General features: G+C 41.1%; 2 protein-coding genes across 4 annotated transcripts in view; one reads left to right on the top strand and one right to left on the bottom strand.

Annotated features, from left to right (window-relative positions):
- On the bottom strand, positions 1-20,680 carry CLPX (caseinolytic mitochondrial matrix peptidase chaperone subunit). The gene is made up of 15 exons (XM_029958778.1): positions 20,522-20,680; positions 19,584-19,815; positions 15,910-16,070; positions 14,340-14,457; positions 9,663-9,817; positions 8,665-8,824; positions 7,408-7,449; positions 6,752-6,928; positions 5,414-5,578; positions 5,022-5,110; positions 4,320-4,484; positions 3,422-3,721; positions 3,196-3,288; positions 2,862-2,968; positions 1-1,875 (listed from the first exon to the last, which is right to left on the bottom strand). Exons 1-15 carry the CDS (start codon positions 20,678-20,680, stop codon positions 1,785-1,787), a joined length of 2,214 nt encoding a protein of 737 aa, XP_029814638.1. The 3' UTR covers positions 1-1,784.
- The window catches only part of SPG21 (SPG21 abhydrolase domain containing, maspardin), a 10,789-nt gene continuing 8,410 nt past the window's right edge, over positions 20,664-23,042 (top strand). The window contains exons 1-2 of one of the 3 annotated variants that reach the window (XM_018069628.2): positions 20,664-20,781; positions 22,375-22,430. Coding sequence is in view for 1 of the 3 variants with exons in the window: in XM_008923102.3 (XP_008921350.2) it covers positions 22,519-22,529 (11 nt within the window). In the remaining 2 variants the exon portion in view is untranslated. Of the gene's footprint in view, positions 20,782-22,374; positions 22,530-23,042 lie in introns of those variants that run through there. The other 2 variants (XM_029958726.1, XM_008923102.3) reach the window with 2 other exon arrangements.

The following is a 23,042-nucleotide window of genomic DNA, read 5'->3' on the forward strand; positions in this document are numbered from 1 at the left end:
TCGCTGCTTGAATATTCGCTTTTATTCAAACGCCAGAGGTGAAGTACAAACTGTAGTTACACGGCATTTTTGTTTTCCTTAAAAACAGTTCTTGGGTTACAGAATTCCAAACAACTTTCAAAACTAAGTTGTTGAACAGTTTCACCTAAAATGTCGTGGGTTGGTTTTTTTTTTTTGTTTGTTTTGTTTTGTTTTTTTTTTCAATCTGTTTAAAAAAGGATTTGAGTTAAAGGATTCAGAATTAAAAGCTGTTATATTTTTTCACTCTACAAAAAGGAAAGTGAGGATGCAGTTACAGATAATTCACCACAGATTCCCATTTTGGGGGGACTAAGCTTCTAGAAATATCCTCAAATCCAAATGCAGCTTTTTCTGAACCATTAGTGGGTCATTTAACCTAAAAAACCCTGAAATCCTAAGGGAAGTATCTGTTGCACCTGGCTACAGCTGCATGTCACACTGCTGCTAGGGAAGAACGAGCAGTACATAAAATTTACATGACAAAAATTAACAACAAAAACAGGGTCAATAGATTTTCGGTATCCTTTCCTGTCCTAAACCATTCACTAGACTGAAAAGAAGGATGAAAGTTTTATTTAAATAGTGTGAGTTAAAATTTTAGGGAAACTCAAGTCCACGTTATCACCAAAGGACAAAACAAAGTTGTAAGCGACAATTTTAATTCCTGAAACAAATCAAAAACATACAGGTCCTTTAGTGTTTTTACAAAGACTTTCCTAAAGGATTGAATTCATTTTGGTGGAGAACAGAAGAGGGAGAATCTCTTTGCTGTGAGACTAAAAATCAAAGACAAACCCACAAGATGCAATACTAGCATTTGAGAATATAACTTAAAAAGCACTGTATCCTGTGAACAATCACTACTGATTACAGCAAAAATATTATACATTTACTTTTTTCATCTCTTAACATTATAAGATAGGTTGGGCAAATAGCTGGCACCAAAAAATTGATGCATGATAGTTCCAATACGTTAAACAAAATGTACTATATTAGAACATTAATATTTAAAAATTTATGGCGACTTCTCGTCCAAATTCAGATGGTTTTACTGCTTGTTCCGAGGAACCTCGTTGACCCCTCTGGAGAATTAGCAAATTACTGACTTCACCTTCTCTCACAGTATCCAAGGTGACTAAAGCTTAACTCCCAATGGAGACGTGAACGGTATTATTGGATATTTAAATTACTGTAACAAACCAGTGTCACATTTTAGCAGAATCTCCCAGCAGTGTCATAAAGTGTGTCCCAGTTTTTCCAAAAGGGCTTCCTCCCCCACCAATGTAACAAGTCACTCCAGCACCCGTTGGGTTTCAAACACCAGCAGGAATCTAACACTGACCCAAACAAACCCCTGTGAGCCGTACGAGGAGCTAAGATAGTTTACTCACCCTCTACTAATTATTAATTTTGATTTCCCATTTGTAGAGTAACATTATTGTAAAATCTAAGTATTGGCAGCACCTGTGCTGCTGGTTTAGTTTCTGCCAAGAGCAGTGCAGGTGCTGCTGTATTTGCTATACATTTTAATTGAACAAGTGTAATATACAATTCATATTTGAGCATTATGCCATCCCAGTCCACACTGTCCATCAAATCAAGGTGATGCTGCAATAAGATACACGATCTGATTTAGCTGATAAAGTTCCTCATCACGTATCGTATCTGAGACAGATCCAGTCCTTTAGGATCAGCCTGAATCCAGAGGCAATCGTAAGGAAAGAACCCAGCGAGCTTTATGCAGGTGACCATTCTGACAGTGTTTAATGGTTTGCAGCATCTGCCTGTCGGGGCCAGCCTTCCTCCTCCACACCAGAGTCGTATTCCTCCTCGGATGACTCTTTAGTGGGAGCCCTGGAATTAAAACAAATGATCAGATACATTAGAAATTGAGGGAAAAACAGTTTCCAGAAGTTCTGGAAAAAGTTCAGATCTTCTGATCTGGAAGTGGTACTGTGCACATTTACAGTACCACCAGTACACAGTCTCACTGAATTCAATTAACCTTCTGATTTTCAGTAAGCTGTTTGATTTAATCAATAAATTTAATACTTCTGGTCCTCTACAAAAAATCACTTAAAGCATCAGTGTAATACTTTCCACTCCCACCATGCTCTGAGACACCAGGTGTGCTGAGCCAAGCTTCAGCACAGACAGATGAGTACCTGTACCTCAGAGGAGAAAGTCACTCAAAAAACACTGTCAGGGTAGAAAGCAAGACAGAATTACTGGATTTGAGAACTGAAATTTAGGAACTAATTTTTTAACCTGTTTTTAACCTGACCCATTCTCTCTCTGCTCCATCCGCTCTTCACGAAAATTGTTTCCTTTTAATCCAGATTTGTCCAGTGCTTTCAGCATTCCACATCATTACCATAACATGATCTTTACAACATAAAATTGATTGTTTTAACAAGAGTTCAGCAAATCAATAGATGTGCCTTTGTGGCTCTCCACTGCTGCAAGAGTAATGCAGAAAACTGCAGCAACCTGGAGCTTGTATCAAAAAACCACTTTGGTGGTAAAAACTAGGGGGAAGGAAACAGTTCGATTTAAGAAATGTCAGTAAAGTCACAATTATAATTTACTGCTATTTCTACAGGAATACACACATAAAAGCCTTAAAGTAACTTCATATATGTTATTTTTAAATTTCTGTTTAAAAACTAAAGCGTGACAAACCCAAGGTCTCTAGGACAGAATGGGCACTAATTCAGCTGTGTACAATATACAGAGCATTGGATCTCTTTTAGGTTGTGTGCATGGATTTGTGTTATCCCATCAGAATACCTGTCTAGTTGTATTACTGGTCTGTTCTGCTACTTCTGTCATGGTTTTACCTAATGTATCCTGGCTCTTTTTTGCCTTCTACAACATCTTTGTCAACTTCCACACAAACGATGTCAGAATTGGGCACTTCAAACATGGGCTCCAGCAGCAGCTTTTCCTACAAAGAAAACAGAGGGAAAATATTTCTGTACACCTTCTTCTATGTAACAATATGGCCAGCAAATGATTTTCAGAGGTAAAGATTCTTCTTGGAAGAACTCTGAAAATCTTTAGAAAGACTTATTGTAGCCATATAAGAGTTAGAGTTAAATGAAGTTTTGACTGAAAATTGGCACACAAATCCAGGGAGTTTAATTTACTCTATGTAAGACTTAATTTACTCACCATTATAGATCGAAGACCTCTGGCACCAGTTTTTCTGTCCAGGGCCAGTCTGGCTATAGCCTTCAGTGCATCCTCAGTTACATTTAATTCACACTACAAAGAGAAAAACGGTAAGTTCAGTTAATAATTTCATTTATAACTCAGTGTGTTGAGTGCAAGCATTACTGGAAACACCACTGTATTTATAAACACGAATTCTGAAGAGTCATCAAATAAAGATTCCAACCTTGTCCATGCTGAACAGAGCCTGGTACTGAGGGACCACAGCGTTCCGGGGCTCCGTGAGAATCCGTACGAGGGTTTTCTCATCCAGGCTGTGCAGAGGAACCACCACAGGCAAACGTCCCACAAATTCAGGAATCATGCCAAACTCTATGAGATCTCTGGCTTCCACATGGCGCAGCAGGCGATCTTTCTCCTCAATATCTTCCTGTGGATCTGACTCCCCACTTATGTTGGCAAGATCAGCCGCTGCTGCAGCCCTTCTGCCTTTCCCCATGTTAGATGGTGTCCCAAATCCTAGATACTGCAAAACAAACATGGTTCTGCTACAGAACTGCATTAACTGAGTTTTCTTGATGTAAATAAATCACTTTCCATGTGTACTAAAAAATCTGCACTGACTGATGCCATTACATATTAATTCAAGCTCAAGAAATCACTTGTAGTAAAATTAGACCCCCTGCACACAGTTTCTTATAACATTGACCCTCAGTGAAGGATCAATACATGAGCCTAAGAGCAAGTTTTTCTTAAAATAAAGAAGGTTAGTGATGTGTCCTGGTCAGTTTACAAATACTGGTGACACTTCATAAGTGAAGGAAATGCAAGCAAATATGTTTATGTGAAAATCTACATTAACGTGAACAATATTTCAGTCAAATTAGAAACAGGGTCCACATTCTTCCAGAAAGCTGCAGCCAGAACTCTGTCTCCAGACACCAAAATATGAAAGAGTGAACTGCATGACAAGGTATTTTAAGATAATGACAGTTTTTAGCACCATTTGCTCAAACAAACAAATCCAGTGTGTCTACAAATATAGCAAGACCTTTAGAAGTCAGTACTGTGAACGGTAATTAAGATGATGATCTTTCAGCTCAGGTACAGCCTGATGCACTCACTTTTTCATTTTTCCTCCTGCTGATAATTCTGTCAAGACCATTAAAAGCACCAGAAGCTACGAAGAGGATGTTTGTTGTGTCGACCTGCACCGTTTCTCCGCGGAGTTTACGAGAATTCTTTTCTGGAACATTTACTATTGTGCCTTCAAGTAATTTTAACAAGCCCTAAGAAGGAGAGAAGAAATAAGCAATGAAAAATTCCTCTGTGTAGCATCATGTGAGAGGGTACACAATGCTGTGCTTACTTTCACGGATGTATTTACATTTTTTGCTCCCTTATGCCTTTATAGTAACAGTAAGTGTCTAAAGAAACGAGTTTTCCACATGAGAATCCCAGTCAAGGACAAAAATCTTCCTTTAATGTGACTCCTATTGTGACATTATGAGCTGCACGTAGTGATGAGTTGCTCTAAGAGTTTTGTTAAAATGAGAAATGTTATCTGATCTTGCCTACATTATGCAACTTGCTGTCTGAATGCTGCCAAGATGTTTTTCAATTAAAGCATTTCAATGAAGCCACTCTCAGACTGCTTTTATTTTCTTGAATGAAGTCAAGAGGAAAGATGAGGGATTCAAAGGTGATAACTAAGGAACTGAGGAATTATGACTATAAATACCCATGCTGTTTGACATATGACAGGATATGTCCACTCTATGGGCTGTTCACTTATGAAGTAAAAATCACTCCAGGGAAGTATTTACCTGTTGAACACCTTCTCCTCCAACATCTCGTAACTGATGAATACCAGGGACGCTGCCAATCTTATCTACTTCATCCAGAAAGACAATTCCTGCAGTTACAGAGAATGGATTTAAGGAAGACCCCACTTTTTAACAGAAGCAAGAATTTACAGGGAATAACAGCAGCAGACTGTTCTACTTCCCTACTGTAGACTGTAAAAACACAGGCATTTTGTCCAACTATGGACAAGGACAAAAGTACAAGATGGAATAAATCTGAGAAGAGGTCTAAGTCTGTCTGATTTAAAGTGTTAAAATTTAGGTACATGCAAGAGGAATATAAATTACTGAAATACTGGTGGTCTTAAAAGTTTTGAGCACTTGGGCAAAATTAACACACAGTAAAAGTTTACCCTGCTGGGCTTTTTCTACGTTGTAGTTGGCATCTTGCAGGAGTTTTGCAATGACAGATTCAATGTCTTCCCCAACATAGCCAGCCTGGGTCAAGGTAGTACAATCACAGATAGCAAAGGGTACATCCAGGCATTTAGCCAGAGTCTGAGCCAGCAAGGTTTTACCTGGTAAAATAAAAGCTGCATGTTACAACTGCCATTTATTTCTCAAGAGCACACAAACCCAAATATTTGCAGAGAGACTTTTAACAAGGGCATGTAGTGATAGGACAAGGGGGAATGGCTTTAAATAGAAAGAGGGTGGGTTTAGATGAGATATTAGGAAGAAACTCTTCCCTGTGAGCGTGGTGAGGCCCTGGCACAGATTGCCCAGAGAAGCTGTGGCTGCCCCATTCCTGGAAGTGCTCAAGGCCAGGCTGGACAGGGCTTGGAGCACCCTGGGCTAGTGAAAGGTGCCCCTGCCCATGAGCATGGCATGCTCATGGAATGAGATAGGCTTTAAGGCCCCTTCCAACCCAAACCACTCTAGGATTTACCATAGGATCATCATTGCAATTATCAGACATTCTGAACAATGCCAGCATGTTCATATATTCACATAAGAATATTTTACAAGGGAGATGGTTTTCATAATCAGTGTTTTTTACATTGGCAAGCTCTATTTCTGATTTTAGTTGAACAGTGCACATTTAAGGCAGCTTGAAATGCATACAGTGTCACAAATAAAACGCCACACAATATAAAAACCAGAACACATGTACTTGCAGAGTTTAAAGATTAAATAAATCAGTAGTCCTTTGCAGACACTCAGGGTGCAGTGCAAAGTCCAATTGCTCCTGCTTTGAAGTTGGGAAGAAACAGAATTAAAATATTATTTAGTGAATGTTCTCCCAAACAGTCTGCAAAATGCCATCACTTCAGCACAAACACTCCCACTTCTTATGAACACACAATATAATTTCTCTTTACAACCCCCTGCAGCTGATCTGTCCCAGAGGTGAAACAACTCTTTCTAACTGTAGCATCTCAGCTTGCCAGCAAAAGCAGAGAAACTATAAATGCATTTTATTCCAGCTTCGTCAAAGTGGCATCTTTTATTTGGTCAGTAAATATAGGCATTAAAAATAGAAAAAAAAAGAAAACCACGACTACAGCTCCTTCCTTTTTAAGGCCACTTAGCTCAGTGCGTTAACATGGCACGAAAGCAGTGAAATCTCAGCTTGAAATTCACAGTGTAGTTTTTTTTACACCAAATTGGAATAATCACAGGAGATTTTGCTCAATTAAGAGCAAATTCCATGAAAAATGTGACACCTATAAAAACATGCAGCTGGGTACCTGATCCAGTTGGTCCAAGTAGCAAAATATTACTTTTTTCAAGTTTTATGTCGTCGTTGGGTGAATCTAGTACTTCTCCTCCCCGTTTTTCCTGAGGTATCTGCTGGTTCATTTGTTGTTGCATTGATGCTCCCAAAGCATTCCCATGGGGACTGATTCCAGCAATCTGCAGCAGTTCTGAAGAGAACAATCACAGCACTGTTTGAGCACCAGCAAGGTCTGTCATTACCTTAAATACACAATAACAGCTTGATCTGTTCTGCAAATCTCTAATTCTCTATGTACAGAAGTTTACAGATAGGACTGCAACAGAAATATGGCACAGTTATTACAAAAACATGAGTTCCAATCATGTTTTTGCACAGGCATATATGAAAAGAATTTCTAATGGTAGAGTGGATTACCTAAAAATACTCCTCTATATTTAAAGACAAGACAAAATTTTCAGTCCTTACAAATTAACTCATTTTAACTGTAATTTTTTTTTATTTTTTTCACATATGAGAAGAAATAAACCCAAATTGTTGATCTCCATGATGAAAAAAGTACAAGAATTGGATTTTACCCAGCATTTCAAACTAGTCACTAGAGACTATTCTACAGTAACATCAAGAGGAGGTATTGCAGAGGAGGACACGAGGAGAGAGTTCACTTACTTGTAAATCTGTACTCATCCTCCCGTCTTCTGATTTCTAATTCTAAGAGAGAGGATGAAAACAGTAATAAAAAAATAAGTTTATAAAGGCTTATAAATTCTCCACCTCTTGCCCTCTTCTGAATACATCTCATCACTATCTATGAGTGTATTTCTAGCAAGAAATCCCCACATGAACTAGTTTTTATTGTTGTCAAAATTAACCCAAAACCCAATTTGCATGTTTTTAAAATGACACCAAGCTTTCTACTTCTTAAAACAGTAATGATCTGTTACCTCTGATTAGATTTTCACTTTAAAATCACCTATAGAAGGGAAAAAATGCAATAATATAATTTTGTTTGAAAAGGCTTCCTTAAACTCTCCCATTTATATCTGAGTGCTACAATGTAAGGCTTTACATATTTCAAAGTACTATTTGTTATAAACATTCATTATCAGTCTCTCTGGGTATGCACCATGTTATCTCCCTGTGGAGGGTCAGGAACTTCCTGGTGCCAGGTACACAGCTGCTCTCCTAAAATCACCTCAACAGTGCTACTAATATTCCCTCCTCAGTTTAAAGTCTTATTTATGTAAATTTAAAAAAATTAAAGATTTCTGTTTGCCTAACATGGTTTTTTTTTTTGCAACACAGAATAAAACATCTTAAAAAAACCTCACCAAGGCACACTTTGAGTCAGAGATGGTAACTTAATCCTACTTCTAAAAATAAATTAGATCAACATAGCTACACACTTACTCAGTAGGAAAAGTACAGCCAAGAGTAACTCCATCTATACCTGCTAGATATGGAACAATACTATGGTGACCACTGGATGCTGCCAGCAGCAGCAGTTGAGGTTAGAAATCTAAGTACTCACCAATTTACCTATGCAAAATATCACCTTCCTGACCTGCATTGTTGCTTGCAGCTTAAGCAGCAGATTTACTGTTAAGCAGTAAATGAGATTAGAAAGAAGAATTTAGGAGGCTCGCCTTAGAAAGTTAAAGGAGAATACCTAATAATATGTATCAAAGAAAAGGGCTATACATTTAATATAGTAGGCAATACCCCAGGCACCATAAACCTTCTGGATTACCATTTAAATACATCACAGGAGTTCACAGTGAAAATTAAATTTAACAGAAATTCTTTTAGATCATCTCACTTACAGAACATCTAGTGTCAAGGTAAAACCTTTCTCAGATTTATTAAGTTAGGGTCCTTAAATGATAAGTTTTATTTGACCCGAAAAATACCAAACATCATACAAACCTCTTGGAGTTAAAGAAGTCTGCTTTTCAACTTCTGCTTGCTGCCTCAGGTTAGCTGGGATATTATTGTAGATCCTCTTGTAATGATTATACACAGCAACTGAAAGCACCTTCTTGGCAAAACACTGACCAACAACGTATTTGTCGAGGTAGTTGTAAATCTGAAAAATAACTCAATCTTAGCAACACTTCTAAATCACCTTGCAGAGAAACAAAAAAAACCAGTATATTGTGCCAAAGAGGGACTTTGATCTAAACCAACCATTACAGACATGAGAAATAGAAACTTAATATCTAAAAAACCAAAATATATTCTCTGTTGATAAGTTTACTTAAAAAACATGGCTCTTACACAATCACATTGTGTCTGTCAGTTCTGCCCTAATAATACACAGACACAGTCATTTTCCCCTGAATTTGTAAGAGGAACAGAAATTTCAAGAATACTTAATTTCTTAAAAGAGGCCTCTCAAGGAGCTTCAGAGACCATGACAGTCCACCAGGAACTGAGAAACAGCAAAAGCTGCCTCACTAATCAGGAGAGGGAAACCAAATGACTTCAGATGGGTCATGGCCACAAGCTAAGCAGCCACAGCTCTCACCCAAAACCAGGCCAAATAAAAGGCTCTGCAACTACAGGAGGAAGCTGATAAAATAAGGATGCAGAACGTGAGGCCGTAGCAGGAAATCAAAGATACTCTGGTTGGTGAGGGATGAGGTTACTCTCAGGGTCCCAGGAGGAAATCAAGGTACTGGACTTCAGTCACAAGACAAAGGTAGAGGGAAACAAGCCCAAATACTTTTATTGGATCTACTTGTTCCCTTTATCAGTGCTCTGCTGGGTCACACAGCTCTCACAGGTTTAACCTTGAGCTAATCATCTTTATTGTTTGTTGCTCTGTCACAGCAGCCCTTTACACACCTGATGAGGGTTAAGTGCAGCATTTCACCCTGCTGGAGTACAAGGGGACAAGAATTAAGAAGGAATTAAGAAGGTACCTTTTTCGGTGGGGGTGGTGGCTTCTGCTGGAATGCCAATTTCACAGCTTCTGCTGCTGACTCAGGCTCTTTGATGATGCTCTTTTTTGTGTCTGCCTCTGACAGTACAACAAAAAAGTGGTGACACTTCTCACACTTCACAAAACGGGTGGAAGCTGCAGAAAAAGTGAAACAAAATGGTGAGAGGAATTGTTTTGACAGCATTCACTGAACTGAGTTCCTCACACAGGACAAACACCTGTAAGACAGCACAGCCACTTCCCCTTCCTTCACCTTAGAAGATTTAAAAGCAATTACTGGCCTGTGAAATTTGACACAGAGGGAATACAGTTTGCCCCAAAAAGTCACAACATAGACAGCAACCAAACAAGGGATTAAAAAGCAAAAATCTGTTTGATATTTCTCCAGTAGCATTACACTTGATAGGAAACTCTGCACCTCAGAGAGGCAAAATTAACGAGGGCTTTTTGCAGAAATTGTTTCTAACTCTCCAACTAACAGCAAAAGAAACATTGTGGTTAGGGACAGACTAAGGTGAGGTGAAGCTAATTTAGATATCAAAGACTGCTTTGGCAGCTCTTGGTCCTGCATCCCACTGGCTTTGGAACACTGTGGGTCAGGCTCGAGTCACCCGAGCCCAGGACAGAGAGCGCAGTGGGTCACACAAAGGGCTCCACAGAGGCAGCTGTGGTATGCAACAGACCCTCAGGACTTGGATGTTTTCTAAGATCTTCTGCTTATTTATTTTTATTGACAACAGTGGAACAAATTTCTTTCAAATTCCAAAAGTTAAACCCTCCTACCGCTGACTTTGTGAACTATGTCTCAAGAAATCATGTTACCTGCAAAGAGTGGTTTCAAAAGCCTGAAAACTAGAACCTGCACTGCTTCTCTTTTACTTTGGAAAAGCAAAGTTGAAATAATAAAAATAGTCAGCAGAGAAGAATAATAAAATATATTTGCAATTCAGATTAGGTCCTTTCTAGCCATATTACTGTGCTATTAAATGCAAATCACATGCAATGGCACTGGTTTAAAGTAAATATATTTGTAAATGCATTCAATTAAAAGCAAAGTAAATGTAGCAAAACAACCACATGAAACATTTCAATGTCCAAAGTTCCGAAATCATAAAAGGCTTTTAGAAAATGGCCTGAACACTGTAGCACCAGCTGATTACAATAACACCCTCTAGCAATAAACAAGCTGCTTATTTATAACGTGTTGTTGCCTTCATGGAGCTGGCATCAGCAAAAGAGGAGTGGGTGGGGTTTTTCTTACTATTAATCCCACCTTATACCTGGATAAGCAGGGACAATGGATTATTTTAAGAATTAAGCACCTAATACTGTGACCATCACAGCTTTATCAACTCTAGTCCAAAGAAAATTTGTGTAACAGCCTGAAAGTTCTCCTGGCAACCTTCCAAATGATTTATCTGCCTGGATGGAGAACCACTTGCATGCAGCCACTCCTCTTACATAACTATTATTTAGCTACAATATTGTAGGAAAAAAACCCAAACAACCCAGCCTTTCTCCCAGTGCTCACCCCAAACACCTCTGATATTCTTGATGGCTACAGAGCCACGAGGCTGTTGTGCTTCTTTATATAATGCTTTATTTAGGGTGGAATAGCCAGAGGAACAGCTGCTCCCTTTACAGACCCACAGGAATGGTTAAAAAAATAGAAAATAAAGAGCAGGCCATAACAGCACTGCTGTGCATCTTTAAAACATCATCCACTAAAAAAACTGAGTACACTTATCAATTATTTCAAGCAGCACAAAGGAAGGTTATTATAAACTTGCTAATTTTCAGCAAGACCAATAGGGTCTGTAGAGAAACTGATGTATGGGGTGCCTTGGGGAGGAGACTCTGTTATCAAACACATGAGACTGGGCAGTTTCTATCACCTACACAGCAGTCTGGGGGAAAAGCATCAATATGTGCTTTAACAGAACAAAAAAAATTGAGAAATTGGCTCTGAAATGTAAGGACACCAAGTTTAAGCACTGTTATCTCCCTAAATCTGGGCATCCAAAATTGCAGGCAACTTTGCTAATCTTAAATACTGCCACGTTTTTATATTTTCTTCTAGCAAACACTTCAAAGCACAGCAAAGAACCTTCACATAAAATTACCACCTTGTCATAAAGAGGTCTGCAAATATTTACAGTGTGCCAAAATGCAAGTCGAGTGTTGTTTTCAAATCAGGCAACATTACCCCAGAGGCTGCATTTGCAGAGGGATTTCTAAAGTCTGTGTGAGCTGACCTTGCTGAAGAGAAAGGCTGGGTTTTTACAGCACAGGAAACCAAAACAATTGGAGGATTAATCTTAAACATACTCGTAGGGTTGAGATAATGGGCCACTATCAAACTGCTATAAGGTAAAAAATCATCAGGAAAATGAAAGCAGGGGAACTAATTCCCTACTGATGTACAGTGGCAGGGAAGTCTTGCTTTGGAGGATGGAGTCCTGATGGCATCAGTTGGAGACAGTAAAAGCAGCATCTAAATAAAGCTTCTTATGCCAATCAGCTTTTCTGCTATTGGATTTCACTCTACATCTGAGCTCACGTCTTATTTCACTGATCACAAACTCCTTACAGACTTTCACGACCCAAAACAATACAGGAACTGCTGAGAAAAGAGGTCAAAGAAAAATGATTTTGTTGTTTGCATCACATTTTCCCTTCATTGTTAATCACTGGAAAACCATTGCCAAGCAATTCCCTGGGCAAGATTTGCAGATACAAAGTGAAGCCCCATCAAAACCAAACTCCACTGGACGACCAGCCTGTCACACTGCCACTCAATGGCAATTAATTTGCTAATGAATGTGGCTTTTATTCAATATTTTGTCTCCCTACTTCTCTCAAAAATCTAATACTTATACTGAAACAAATGCTAATTGCATGTTTTCCTTTGGCTTTAGATATTTACTTAAGCCTCAGCAGGTTGGTAATTCAAACCAGAACTGAGTAAATTCATCATTTTTTCCTGACTAAGCAACATCAAAAGCTTATCCAAAAAAATCAAGTTACAGTAGGTTTAATACAACCTGCAACTCAGTCATTTTGGGCAGAACAGGACAGATTTTTTTTTTTCCTGATTCGTTTCTGGTTTATTTTTTTTCAAATAGTTTTTAAGATAATTAGAACTTAGCTCTTCTGTTTTCCAGCTGCTTTATGCAGTTTGCCTAGAAAGCAGTGTGCTCAAATTAACAGACTAAACCAGAAAGATACAGGTCCTGAGAAAACTTCACCATGAGTCACAGGAATTTTGGAGAAAAGTGGGTTTTCAGTCCCAAGCTCTTTACAGAACCTGTGCATTTTGATGCTGCAATTCAAATGAATTTTAGATTGTATATATCAGACCTTTTCTCCCATAATGTTAGTATGAATAAATCCTCTTCCTAAGAAAGTTTTAAGCATGCTTAAATATTCCCAGCAACACTGACAATATAATAAACCACATCTCTGCTTTCCAGGGACACGCAGTGATCGTTCCAGGGCAATGCCTGAATGGTATTTCCAGATAAAAGCACGAACTCCAGCACCAAGGGCAACACACCAGGGAAGTGAGAGAGTTTCAAAATGACTCTGCCTGTTCATGAATCATAGAAGGTAAATGAGCTTAAAAATCCTTCCACTGTTTCCAACCACACCTAGTCCAGGGGGAGACCAGCATATTGAACAGCAGACAGGATTGTATTTCTAGTTCCATGGACTAGGCCCAGACTTTGCAGAGCACATTGTTGCCTATAGTTTCAAACAAACCAGGAAAACAACTTTGTTTCTGGGGGGAAAAAAAAAAAAAGAAACTGAGGCCTGATCCTTTAAGATAAATAAATACATTGCTGTTATTACAGAATTGCCGTGTGATTCATGATTTTAGATCATTTTAAATGAGTAGCAGCAAATAACAGCACATCCCCTCATTGTTTTCACCAGCTGTGATATGAACAACTGCTGAACACGTTTATGCTGACCTTGTCTTAAGCTTCTTAGTGCACAAGTCTGATTATGACTTGGTACTTCCTCCTTCAGCCCCACCAACTAACAATGGGTGTTTGCTTTCTGACAGCTGTTTTCTAAGCTGGTCTCAGCAGTGCTGAAATAAGGTGAAATGTCTTCAAGCCTGACAGACCCTAAAGCATAACTGGCATTAATTTGGATTATACTTCCAAAAAAAGAGTAGCTATTGCTGCTGGAGAACAGGCATTTTGGATTTTCTAGTTTGCCTTCTGTTTGGAATGTTTGCCTTCTGTATGGATCTGACTTTGCCATAGAAGACTGTTCTAGTAAGCCATCTGTCAGATACTAATTCCTCTGCTGGATAAGCACTTTGGTTATAGTACATGCAGGATTAAAGTTTTATTATTTAGGAAAGAAAGGACAGACATTAAAAATGTACATATATACAAGTATATATTTATAGAATAGACAGAGACAAGTATTAGTAGTTCAAATGGTATTGTTTATGCAGCAGCAAACTATTTTAGAACTGCACATTCACAGTTACAATCTGAATTCCACCATAATATTCCCACATATCATAGGAATAACACAAATGTACCCACAGAGACAATAAATGATTACACCAACAGAGCCAAACTAAGCATAACAAGATTTCTGACATCATATAATTAGGTAGGATAAAACTTAGACTTACACACAAAGGTCTCCACATGTGTGCACAAGTCACCACATTTCGGGCAGCGCAGCTGGTTCCCTCCTTTCCCAGAGTTTCCAGAGCTTGACTTTTTACTCCCACCCTCTCCAACAGATTTCTAAAAGAGATTTCCAGACAATTATCCCCAAAACAATGGAGCTGGTACAGCAGGCATTTCACATGGTGCTTATGGAATCAAATAACCTGAATATTGCAATTGCTGAATGATGAAATAACTGTTGTCAGGATGGTTTAAAGGCTTTGAAAACTCAGAGGAACATGACATAAACACCTTGAAGTGTGAACACATCTGAATTTCCCAGGTCTGCCAGTTTTGGATGCCCAAGAAAAAGGTATCCCATACCTACATCAGAACTGCTCGACTGGCACTAGAGCAATAACAAGGTAAACTGTGCCAAGAATGTTTTAATAGTGTATTTTAATGTTTTAATGCCAGAGAAGAAAACAAATCTCATTTAAAGAGTAATTTTATTATCTCAACTGTGTTGATTCTAAGGGTTTCTGAAGCCACAGCTCTTCTCACACCCTCGACAGGTGTAGCCATGCTACATCTGTGCTAAAACGAGCATCTCAAATTGCTTGGAAATATTGTATTTTTTACTTCTAAGGCAGAATCCTACTTGTCTTTCTGCATGTTACCCTGTTTAGTGGTGTTCAAGGTTATAATTTCTTAAAATCTACATCTGTTCTATGCCTTCATACTTTGATTCTTGAAAGTTATTATATTTTAGGAAACAGCAAAGATCTCTCTTCCCTTTTCTAAGGCAGTTCCCCATTGTTTAAACCTTGCTTGCCTACTCATTTCTCCTCACAACCCTTTGCAAGAAAAAAATACAATTAAAATTTTTTTATCTTCTTTATTTGTTTTTTTGAATCTAAACCTTCAGAACACAACTGTGCCATCTGGACAATTCCTCAGGTATCACAACACACCATACTAAGGCAAAGTTATTGTCTGTGAACTCTCAAAATGTTATTTGCTGACTAAAGAGCAGTTTTATTCTCAGGTAATCATTTATCTAAAGAAGCTGTTTATTAACTATAATTATAGAGAACAACTAGGATGAAAACAGACTATAATTGACTAACAAGAATAGAGCTCATGTCCTCACAGACTTGTCTTGCTTAACACAACTCCCAAATCGGTGCTAAAAAAACACAAACATTTTAAAGTGTACTTACTTTAAAAAGCCTACTTGGGAGTAGCAGGTTTTTGAAGGAGAATAATTCTGATGGCTACTCTTTCCTGAGATCCTGAAACCCGTTGTGGATTTATAACATTCTATAAAGTTTTCAAGTGTCTCTTTACACTGGGTAAAAAGATTTATAAAACTGGGAAAAGCGTTGTGGGATGTTTATAAGGTTTTTCTGCTAAAAAATTCACAGCACAATTTATCTTTTCTTCACTGCCAGTTGTAGCATTTTGAAGGACTGGAAATGTCAAGAGCTGGCAGAAATGTCATGATAATTCTAAGTAAAAAAAATCAATTAAAAAAATGTAAGGAACGTTTTACATAAACTATTGAAAAACTCAATTTGTGAAGCTTACCTTGTTTCCATCTCCAGAACCATCTTTGCTCGCACCATCCTTTGAAGCAAAATATGCTGGTGTTTCTGAAAAGTTCCTAAGAGGAATTCGTTTTAGGGAACAAGTTTCAAAAGTCCCAAGTTTTCCTAAAACAGGGATGCGTGTACGACCACACGTAATACCTGAAAAAGAAACGTAGAAGTTAAACATTAAAAAACCCTCCAGTTCTAATCCCGATGCCACCCAATTCCCAGAACGTATTTACATTAAATGCAGCTCAAAGGTTTTGGCAACACAACACTCACATTTCAATTATCCAAAATAAATCCTCTTCGCCACCTTAATGTTCATCTCAATTAAAGCTGCCTGGATTGTCCAAAAATGACCCAAAAGTAATTTTAGGTCCTCTAACGTCAGACAATGGAGAGTCCCGTTGTGGCATGAAATAGGGAACATCCCAGTTATGAAACTGATCCTCAGAATGATAAACACGACCAACTCACAGCATTTATTGTGAAATAATTCAACCCCTGAAGTCAGACAGAGACCTTTGAAGTGTCTCTTTATTATGCAAAAATTGCCAAAAGGGTGTCTCGGACTCGGTGAACGCATGTCTGGATTTGGCTTTTGCTTGGGAACTCTCCTAAAAACTCGTTTCCAGGAATCTGAGGCACCACTTGACAACAAACTGGTCCCGAGGAAAACTGAGAGGCCGTGTCCTACTTGGCAAAGGCAAAGCTGGCATAATCTTAACTTTGCTGAGATACCTTACAGTCAACATGAAAAACAAAAACCTCATTGAGAAACTAAACAGCCTTTTCCTCCTCTTGCAACACAGGCAGGATTGCATTTCATGGCTGTGACGTGAACCAACATATGTTGTGCTTGTGATTTCAACACCAACAACAGCCTGGAATCCATATCTCACCTCTCTCATTTAAAGAGGCAAATTTTCACTTGCTCTCTGGTTTTGATAAGGACTCTGTGCCTTACTGACAGCAGAGCTGTACAGCAACAACGATAATTACAGACCTGCTGATCATACGTGGTGTTACTGCTACAGAGATGAGAGAAGCCTATTGAAAACTCCAAAACTATTCTAAAAAAATAATAAAAAGAATGGCAAGAAGAGTACAGTTAATTTGCTCTGAAAGAGGCAACAATGACAACAAAGAGGTGGAAACTTAGCTGGAAGAGGACACTTAAAAAAATTCACCTACTGTAAGAGGAAAATAAAGTTACCAGAAAAACTCTCACAGGCCTCTGAAAAGTCACAACCAAAACAGCAGCACCAAATGAGATTTGAAGCTGGTTTATTAACTTAGATGCTGCTTAAGATTCCTGAACCTGAGGAGGACTGGCAGCTATTTTTAACGTGACTAAAAATGAATCTTTTAAAGATGTCTAACAGCATTTCTGTAAATGTGAGGGAGGAACAACAATCAGTCTGCTTTCCCATCCTTAATTCCCCTTGGTGAGTGCCACTGCAACACATTCCAGATTACACAGGATAAACTATGAAAACATCACAGAAACTTAAAAATATTGGCTCTCTTCCCCAAGCAGTTGTGTCTTTCAACTGAATCTGCAGAGAACTCCGAAGGCTCCCTGTGCCAAGTGCACTTGTCAGGAAAGAATAAGCTTTGGAGAGTGTTTACAATGCAAGAGCTGTTCTTGTCTTGGAGGCTTATTCCTCATAGATGGTTCCTTTAGTGAGAGTTGGTTTAGAAATTGAGAAAAGACCCCTTAAAATAAAACAACCACCACCACCTCACCTCTCCTGAACAAAACTTGAAGTCACCCAACTTTCCTGCAACACAGGGAGATTTGGCCTGTGGAGAAAAGATGAAGCACTAACACAGAAGCTCAAACAGCTTAAAGAGACCTGATTTTAATTCATAGAGCTCCTGTGAGACAGAAAATGCACTGAGAACTGTATGAACTATGAAGCCATGTCCAGTGTCGAGTGCTGAGCTGGGAAGGCTAAACCAGGGGGAAAAAAAAAAATCATATTACTGCTACATCAGCTTGTGGCTGAAAAGCCACGTCCCTGTGCTTGTTGTGAGGTCTGAGTGGTGTTTTTTTGACAAAATATCATTGTGTAATTACAGAATGAAGCAGAAAGAAAATTATCACAACTACTTTCTTGCATAAATAAGCCCAGAGGCAGATTTTCAGGAGAAATCAACATTCCAGCCTGGCAGCTTCCACTGAATGATCCAGATACTGGTAAATATTCCAACGTGTAACAGCTGCCAACATTCACTCACACACCTGGCAGTGGCTCAGGTGGTTCTTTGGAGCAGTAAATTTAAAGAATGTGTCTCTAAAGCTGGAATCAATCCAGGGTGTTCGGATTAGTGCCTTAAGAAGTGACGGGAAGCTCCTTGACACCTTATTAACCTTTAATTGATATTTGATGAAATAAATACTGACTTTCGGGCCAAGTTTCAGATATCTTGGAAGAATCTATTGCTCAAGAAAGCAAGGGGGAGACTGTGACAGAAGTGAAGGCTCATCTGTCCCACACATTCTGAACACTCTCAAGTTTGTACCAACCAGCAACAGCAAATAAAGTGCTGACACCTAAAATCTTTCTGACACAATAAAGCACCTGGCAGAAGACACAATTCGTTACAAGAAATGCACCAAAATAAAACTTACTTATTTTTAAACAACTTCCAAAGAAAGTTGATACAAAAACAATTGTATTACTCTCTACCTGTGTTTTAGTCTCATCTGTTTTTTTGCACAACCCTCTTAAATCTTAGATCCGACAAAAAAAAAAAAGCAAATTTAAAAAAATATAATTCTGAAGCAAAACCAGAACATTACTTGTTTTAAAGTTTACTTTTTGGTGGGTTTACATAAGGACAAGCTGGGGTTGAAAGTATTGTTTTAAACCTTCCAGCACAGGTGATGTCTTGAGATGTAAAGTCAACTACAACGACTTAACCCACCTCTCAAAGGCAACAAATCATCTCTGACTCACCCAGGACATTGCCAAGGGTCCAATAATTCAAAATATTGACGCAAATGTGGCCACAGTTTTGGGGGGGGTGCCTGCCTTTCACCCAAAGCATCTCATGGTTTGTCAACTCTCAGTACCCACAAGAACGCCAGGAATAGGACAAAAACAGTAAAAAAGCAACAGCCTCCCACCACTTCAACAGAAAAAGGACAAAACCAATAAAAAACCAACATCCTCCCACCACTTCAGCTTCCAGCGAGTGGTCTGCACAGTCTCTCTTCTACAAAGCTGGAACTAAACAAATACTTTCCGCCCATCGAAACCAAGTTTTTATGAGAAACATTTCAAGTTCAGGCTGCGGAAAAGGTAGGCTTTTAACCAATTAAGCTAATAAAGCGATTTTAAGCTCATTAAATTCCTTTACTCGCACCACGGGGTAACACACTCCCCCCGACAGCTGCCGAGCATCACTTCTGTCGATACAAACTCTATTCTAGAACGCATTTTCCCACAGCGAGGGCAACCCCCCAGGAGCTTCGCATCGCACAACGCAGGCATTTGCATCAGCAAACGATTAACAGGAGGGACTACGAGTCGCCCCGCGGTGCCGCCAGGGCGCGATAAGGGCAGCGCGGGCCGGGGCTGCCCCTCAGGGCCGCGGGGCCGGCGGCCCGGGCTGGACGGGCGCGGCGCGGGCGGGTCGGGGGCGGCGGGTGGCCGTTACCTCTGGCGGCGCGGAGGCAGCGTGGAGCCGAGCAGGCGGGCGGCGGCGGGCGCAGCTGTGGCAGGACATGGCGAGCGCGCGCTCCCCCCGCCGCCGACAAGGCCTCGCTGGCGGCGCCGCCCGCCCCGGTAACTCCCCCCCCTCCCGCCTCCGTGACACGGCCTAGCGCGTCACCGCGGGACTGCAGCTCCCAGCGGCCATCGCGCGCCGCGGAGGCCCGCAGGCAGCCGGCCTGGCGCGCGCGGCATCATGGGAGATGTAGTCCAGGCGGTGAGTGGGCGCGGGCGCGCCGCGGGGTGTCATGGGAGATGTAGTCTGCGAGCGACTGCCTCGGTCTGCCCGCGGCTCCCTCTATCGTCCCAAAACACCTATTATTTCAGGTGATTCCTGGCTTTTATTCTTCTTCCTATACACTACATGAAAGGAGTATTTCCCTTGGACCGCAGAAGTAATTTTTTAAAAAACCTTTCGTGGAAATATCAAGCTGAGACGGAGAGTGGAAAACTTCAGGCAAAACGAAGCGATTTTAGGAGTGGATAGAAAATGATGCACTGTGTCGTGGGGTGATTTTCAAGCAGGGTATATAAATACATATAAATATATATTGTCTAATGAAGCGCATCCTTTGGGCACGTCTCACGGAGAGCGCACCTTTAACCGGCAGGTCACTATAGGTCTGTTTCAGCTCACCTGTTTATCACATACCAATTAAACGGAGCTAATTGACCCCCGCCCGGTCATTAAGAAGAATGACTCAGTATCACCTGTCAGAGAACAGGTTGCCCGTAGAAGCCGTGGCTGCCCCGTCCCTGAGAGCGTCCAAAGCCAGGTCGGAGCAACCTGGGATAGTGTCAGGCGCCCCCGGGGGCGGAATGATTAAGTTTTACAGTCCCTTCCCCCTCACCACTGGAATTACAGGGCGGGCACGTGACTCCCACCCCGGCGGCGATGGCGACGCGAGAGCCCCAGGCCCCGCCCCCGCCCCCGCCCCGCCCACCGGGAGTCACGTTGGGGGGCGCGGGCGCACCCGGAAGCGGCGGCCGGCGCGTGCCCCCGGCCGGCGCGCGCGGGGCTGGGGGGGAAATCCCGGTCCTCATCCTGGCTCTTCATCTTCATCCTCATCCCTGTCCTGCGCCTCGTCCGGCATCCTTCACCAGGCCCTGCCAGCCCGGTGAGCGCCCAGCACCGACCGGGCAAGGTGGGGGTCTGCCGCCGTCGCTGTGGGACGGGCCTGCTGCCCCTCATTTCTCAGGGGGGCTCTGAGGAGCCGGGCGGGCCCTGAGGTGCCGCGGGCACCTCTCTCATTGTTTTGGGACGTGTTACTCCCTGAGGGCTGTGCCAGGGGGGTCGCGGGGCTCTGCAGGGGCAGGGGGTGTGTTTTAAGCTCTGGAGGGACCCCTGAGGGAGAGTATTGGGCCTCGGCCCGTCAACCCCGCCCTGGGGTTAATTTTCCGGGGGTCTCTCAGGGTTCTGCGGGGGGGAGAAGCCCACGCTGAGGGTGCTGAGTGGGCAGTTGTCTCCTTTCCCCTGCAAAGCTGGGGGGGGGAAGTGTGACTGAGATGGGGATGGAGCAGAGGATGGGAGTGTTGCTGAGGGAGAGGAGAAGGTGCTGCGGCCGTGCCCCAGTTACCCGTAAATCTTTTCTCATTGCCTTTCTAAATCAGTAATGAAAGGAGCATGTCATTGGTGTGGTGAGGTAACTCACAAGGAGAGCATTCCCAACTGCTTGTCATTCCTGTAGGGGAGTTGTTTTTAGGAGATAAGATTTCTTCGGGTTGTTTGGTTTTCCTAAAAATGAAAATTGGGTCTTCAGAGCCTGGTCGGTTCTTTGTGGTCTGAGTTACCTTTAGTGGCCGAGTTTGTGGTTCAGCTTTTCTGCAGCTGGAAAGCATGTGTTGCTGTTGACATGAGTGTTTGTGTGTGCAAATTTAATGCTGCATTTCTGTGGCAAAGGAAAAAAAACCAAACAACATTTCAATAACAGGATATCAGCAAAAACTTCTTTAATCAAAGACAAACTATTTCCTCTTTCCTGAAAAGAGGGGCAGCCCTTAGGAGTGGTGGGCACAGATGCATCTTTATAAGGAACCTGGGGAAAATCAGCCCAAGTGTTATAGGCCAATGGTTCACTTCTACAAGTGATAACAGGTGAGCTGCGAAGCTCAAAATTTAGATTTCAGGTGGACTCTAAACTCACTATGGCGTGAGACGAGGTGCAGGTGCAGGACAAAGTTCACCTGCATTGGAGCCTTTCCTTACCCAGTGTAATGACACAGCTTTGTGCTTCCAACCCACAAGAATCACCTTAATGGTGCTGAAGGACGGAGGGGGCAGAAGCAGGGAGGTGATCACAAGGGGGAGAGATTTGCCAACCCTTTCTGGCAGGCAGAATTATCAGTAGAAAGTCTCCCTCTCCGGCGCCTCCGTGTCCAGGCAGTCCCTGGCCGTGACTTTTGCTTCTTGGCCCTGTCAATATAACACTCCCAAGATAATGTGTGTTTTAAGGCATCTCCTGTAATTTATGTCTGCCACAACTTTGTCACGCTGTTGTTTGCTAAACAGCTTTTAGAAAGCCACTGGTGTGTGGTTATGGAGAGGAATTAGTCTGAACCGCTGCTTCCTTTCTCCAGTGATCCGCTGTCCCCCAGTCCAGTAATGCGTCCTTGCACCTGCTCCACTTTGGAAATAGGTATTTCTCACTTTTGCTGTACTTTTACCTGCTGCCAGACTGTGATAGAGAGCAAAATAATTGGAGCAAGCACCAAAACGAAACTACAAATTCACCACACAGGTGAACTCCCCACCTGAAACCCTTGGACGAGAGGTGTAGCTCGTGCTCTGTGGAAGGTGTGTGTTGTCTTGCAATTCAGAAGGTACTTCCCCTTTTAAAATTCATGTTTTCTGCACCTGGAACGTGGCAAATGAAGACTGAAAGATGAGGAAATTGTAACTAACTGTTAATCCAGCTGTAACCCTTTAAGCTGGTTAAGCTGCCCACCGGCAGCTCTCCTACAGGGAGAAATGAATTGCAGTGACTCACAGAACACAACGAGGTCTTATTTTATGAAGAATTAAGAAACAAAACCTATTGATTTAGGCTTGGCAACTGTTAAGTAACAAGAGCAAAAGTTTCTTTGTTTTGTTATGCTCAGTGCTGTGTGTGAATGCATGAAAATAATCTCCTGAGGCAGTTGGCTTTCAGGGTGAAGCTATTGAGTCTCCAAGCTTCAAAATGTTTGATGCTATTTGTTGTATAAATGGAAGCTAATGGTCTCTTTTAAGCTGCTTTAAAAAAAAAGAGTTAAATCTTGGAGTTACCTCAGTGTTTATTACTAATTAATGGAGTATTATAAGATGCTCATTATGTGTGCTTGGACATTCTGACTGGGAAGTGAATTAGTAGCATTCCTGTGTGGCCCCAACTCTGAATCAGTTTGTTCCAAATGTATTAATTGCTGC

Source organism: Manacus vitellinus, unplaced genomic scaffold (assembly GCF_001715985.3).
Source record: "Manacus vitellinus isolate BGI_N305 unplaced genomic scaffold, ASM171598v3 scaffold_16_pilon, whole genome shotgun sequence".
NCBI lineage: Eukaryota > Metazoa > Chordata > Aves > Passeriformes > Pipridae > Manacus > Manacus vitellinus.

Excerpts from the sequence above, each read along its gene's own strand:
- CLPX (XM_029958778.1), bottom strand. The coding sequence starts at position 20,680 with ATGAGGACCGGGATTTCCCCCCCAGCCCCGCGCGCGCCGGCCGGGGGC. Across the intron at positions 5,111-5,413 it reads CGTAGAAAAAGCCCAGCAGG|GAATTGTCTTTCTGGATGAA; the intron begins GTAAACTTTTAC and ends CTGTAACTGCAG. Across the intron at positions 1,876-2,861 it reads AAAGAGCCAGGATACATTAG|GGCTCCCACTAAAGAGTCAT; the intron begins GTAAAACCATGA and ends TTTTAATTCCAG.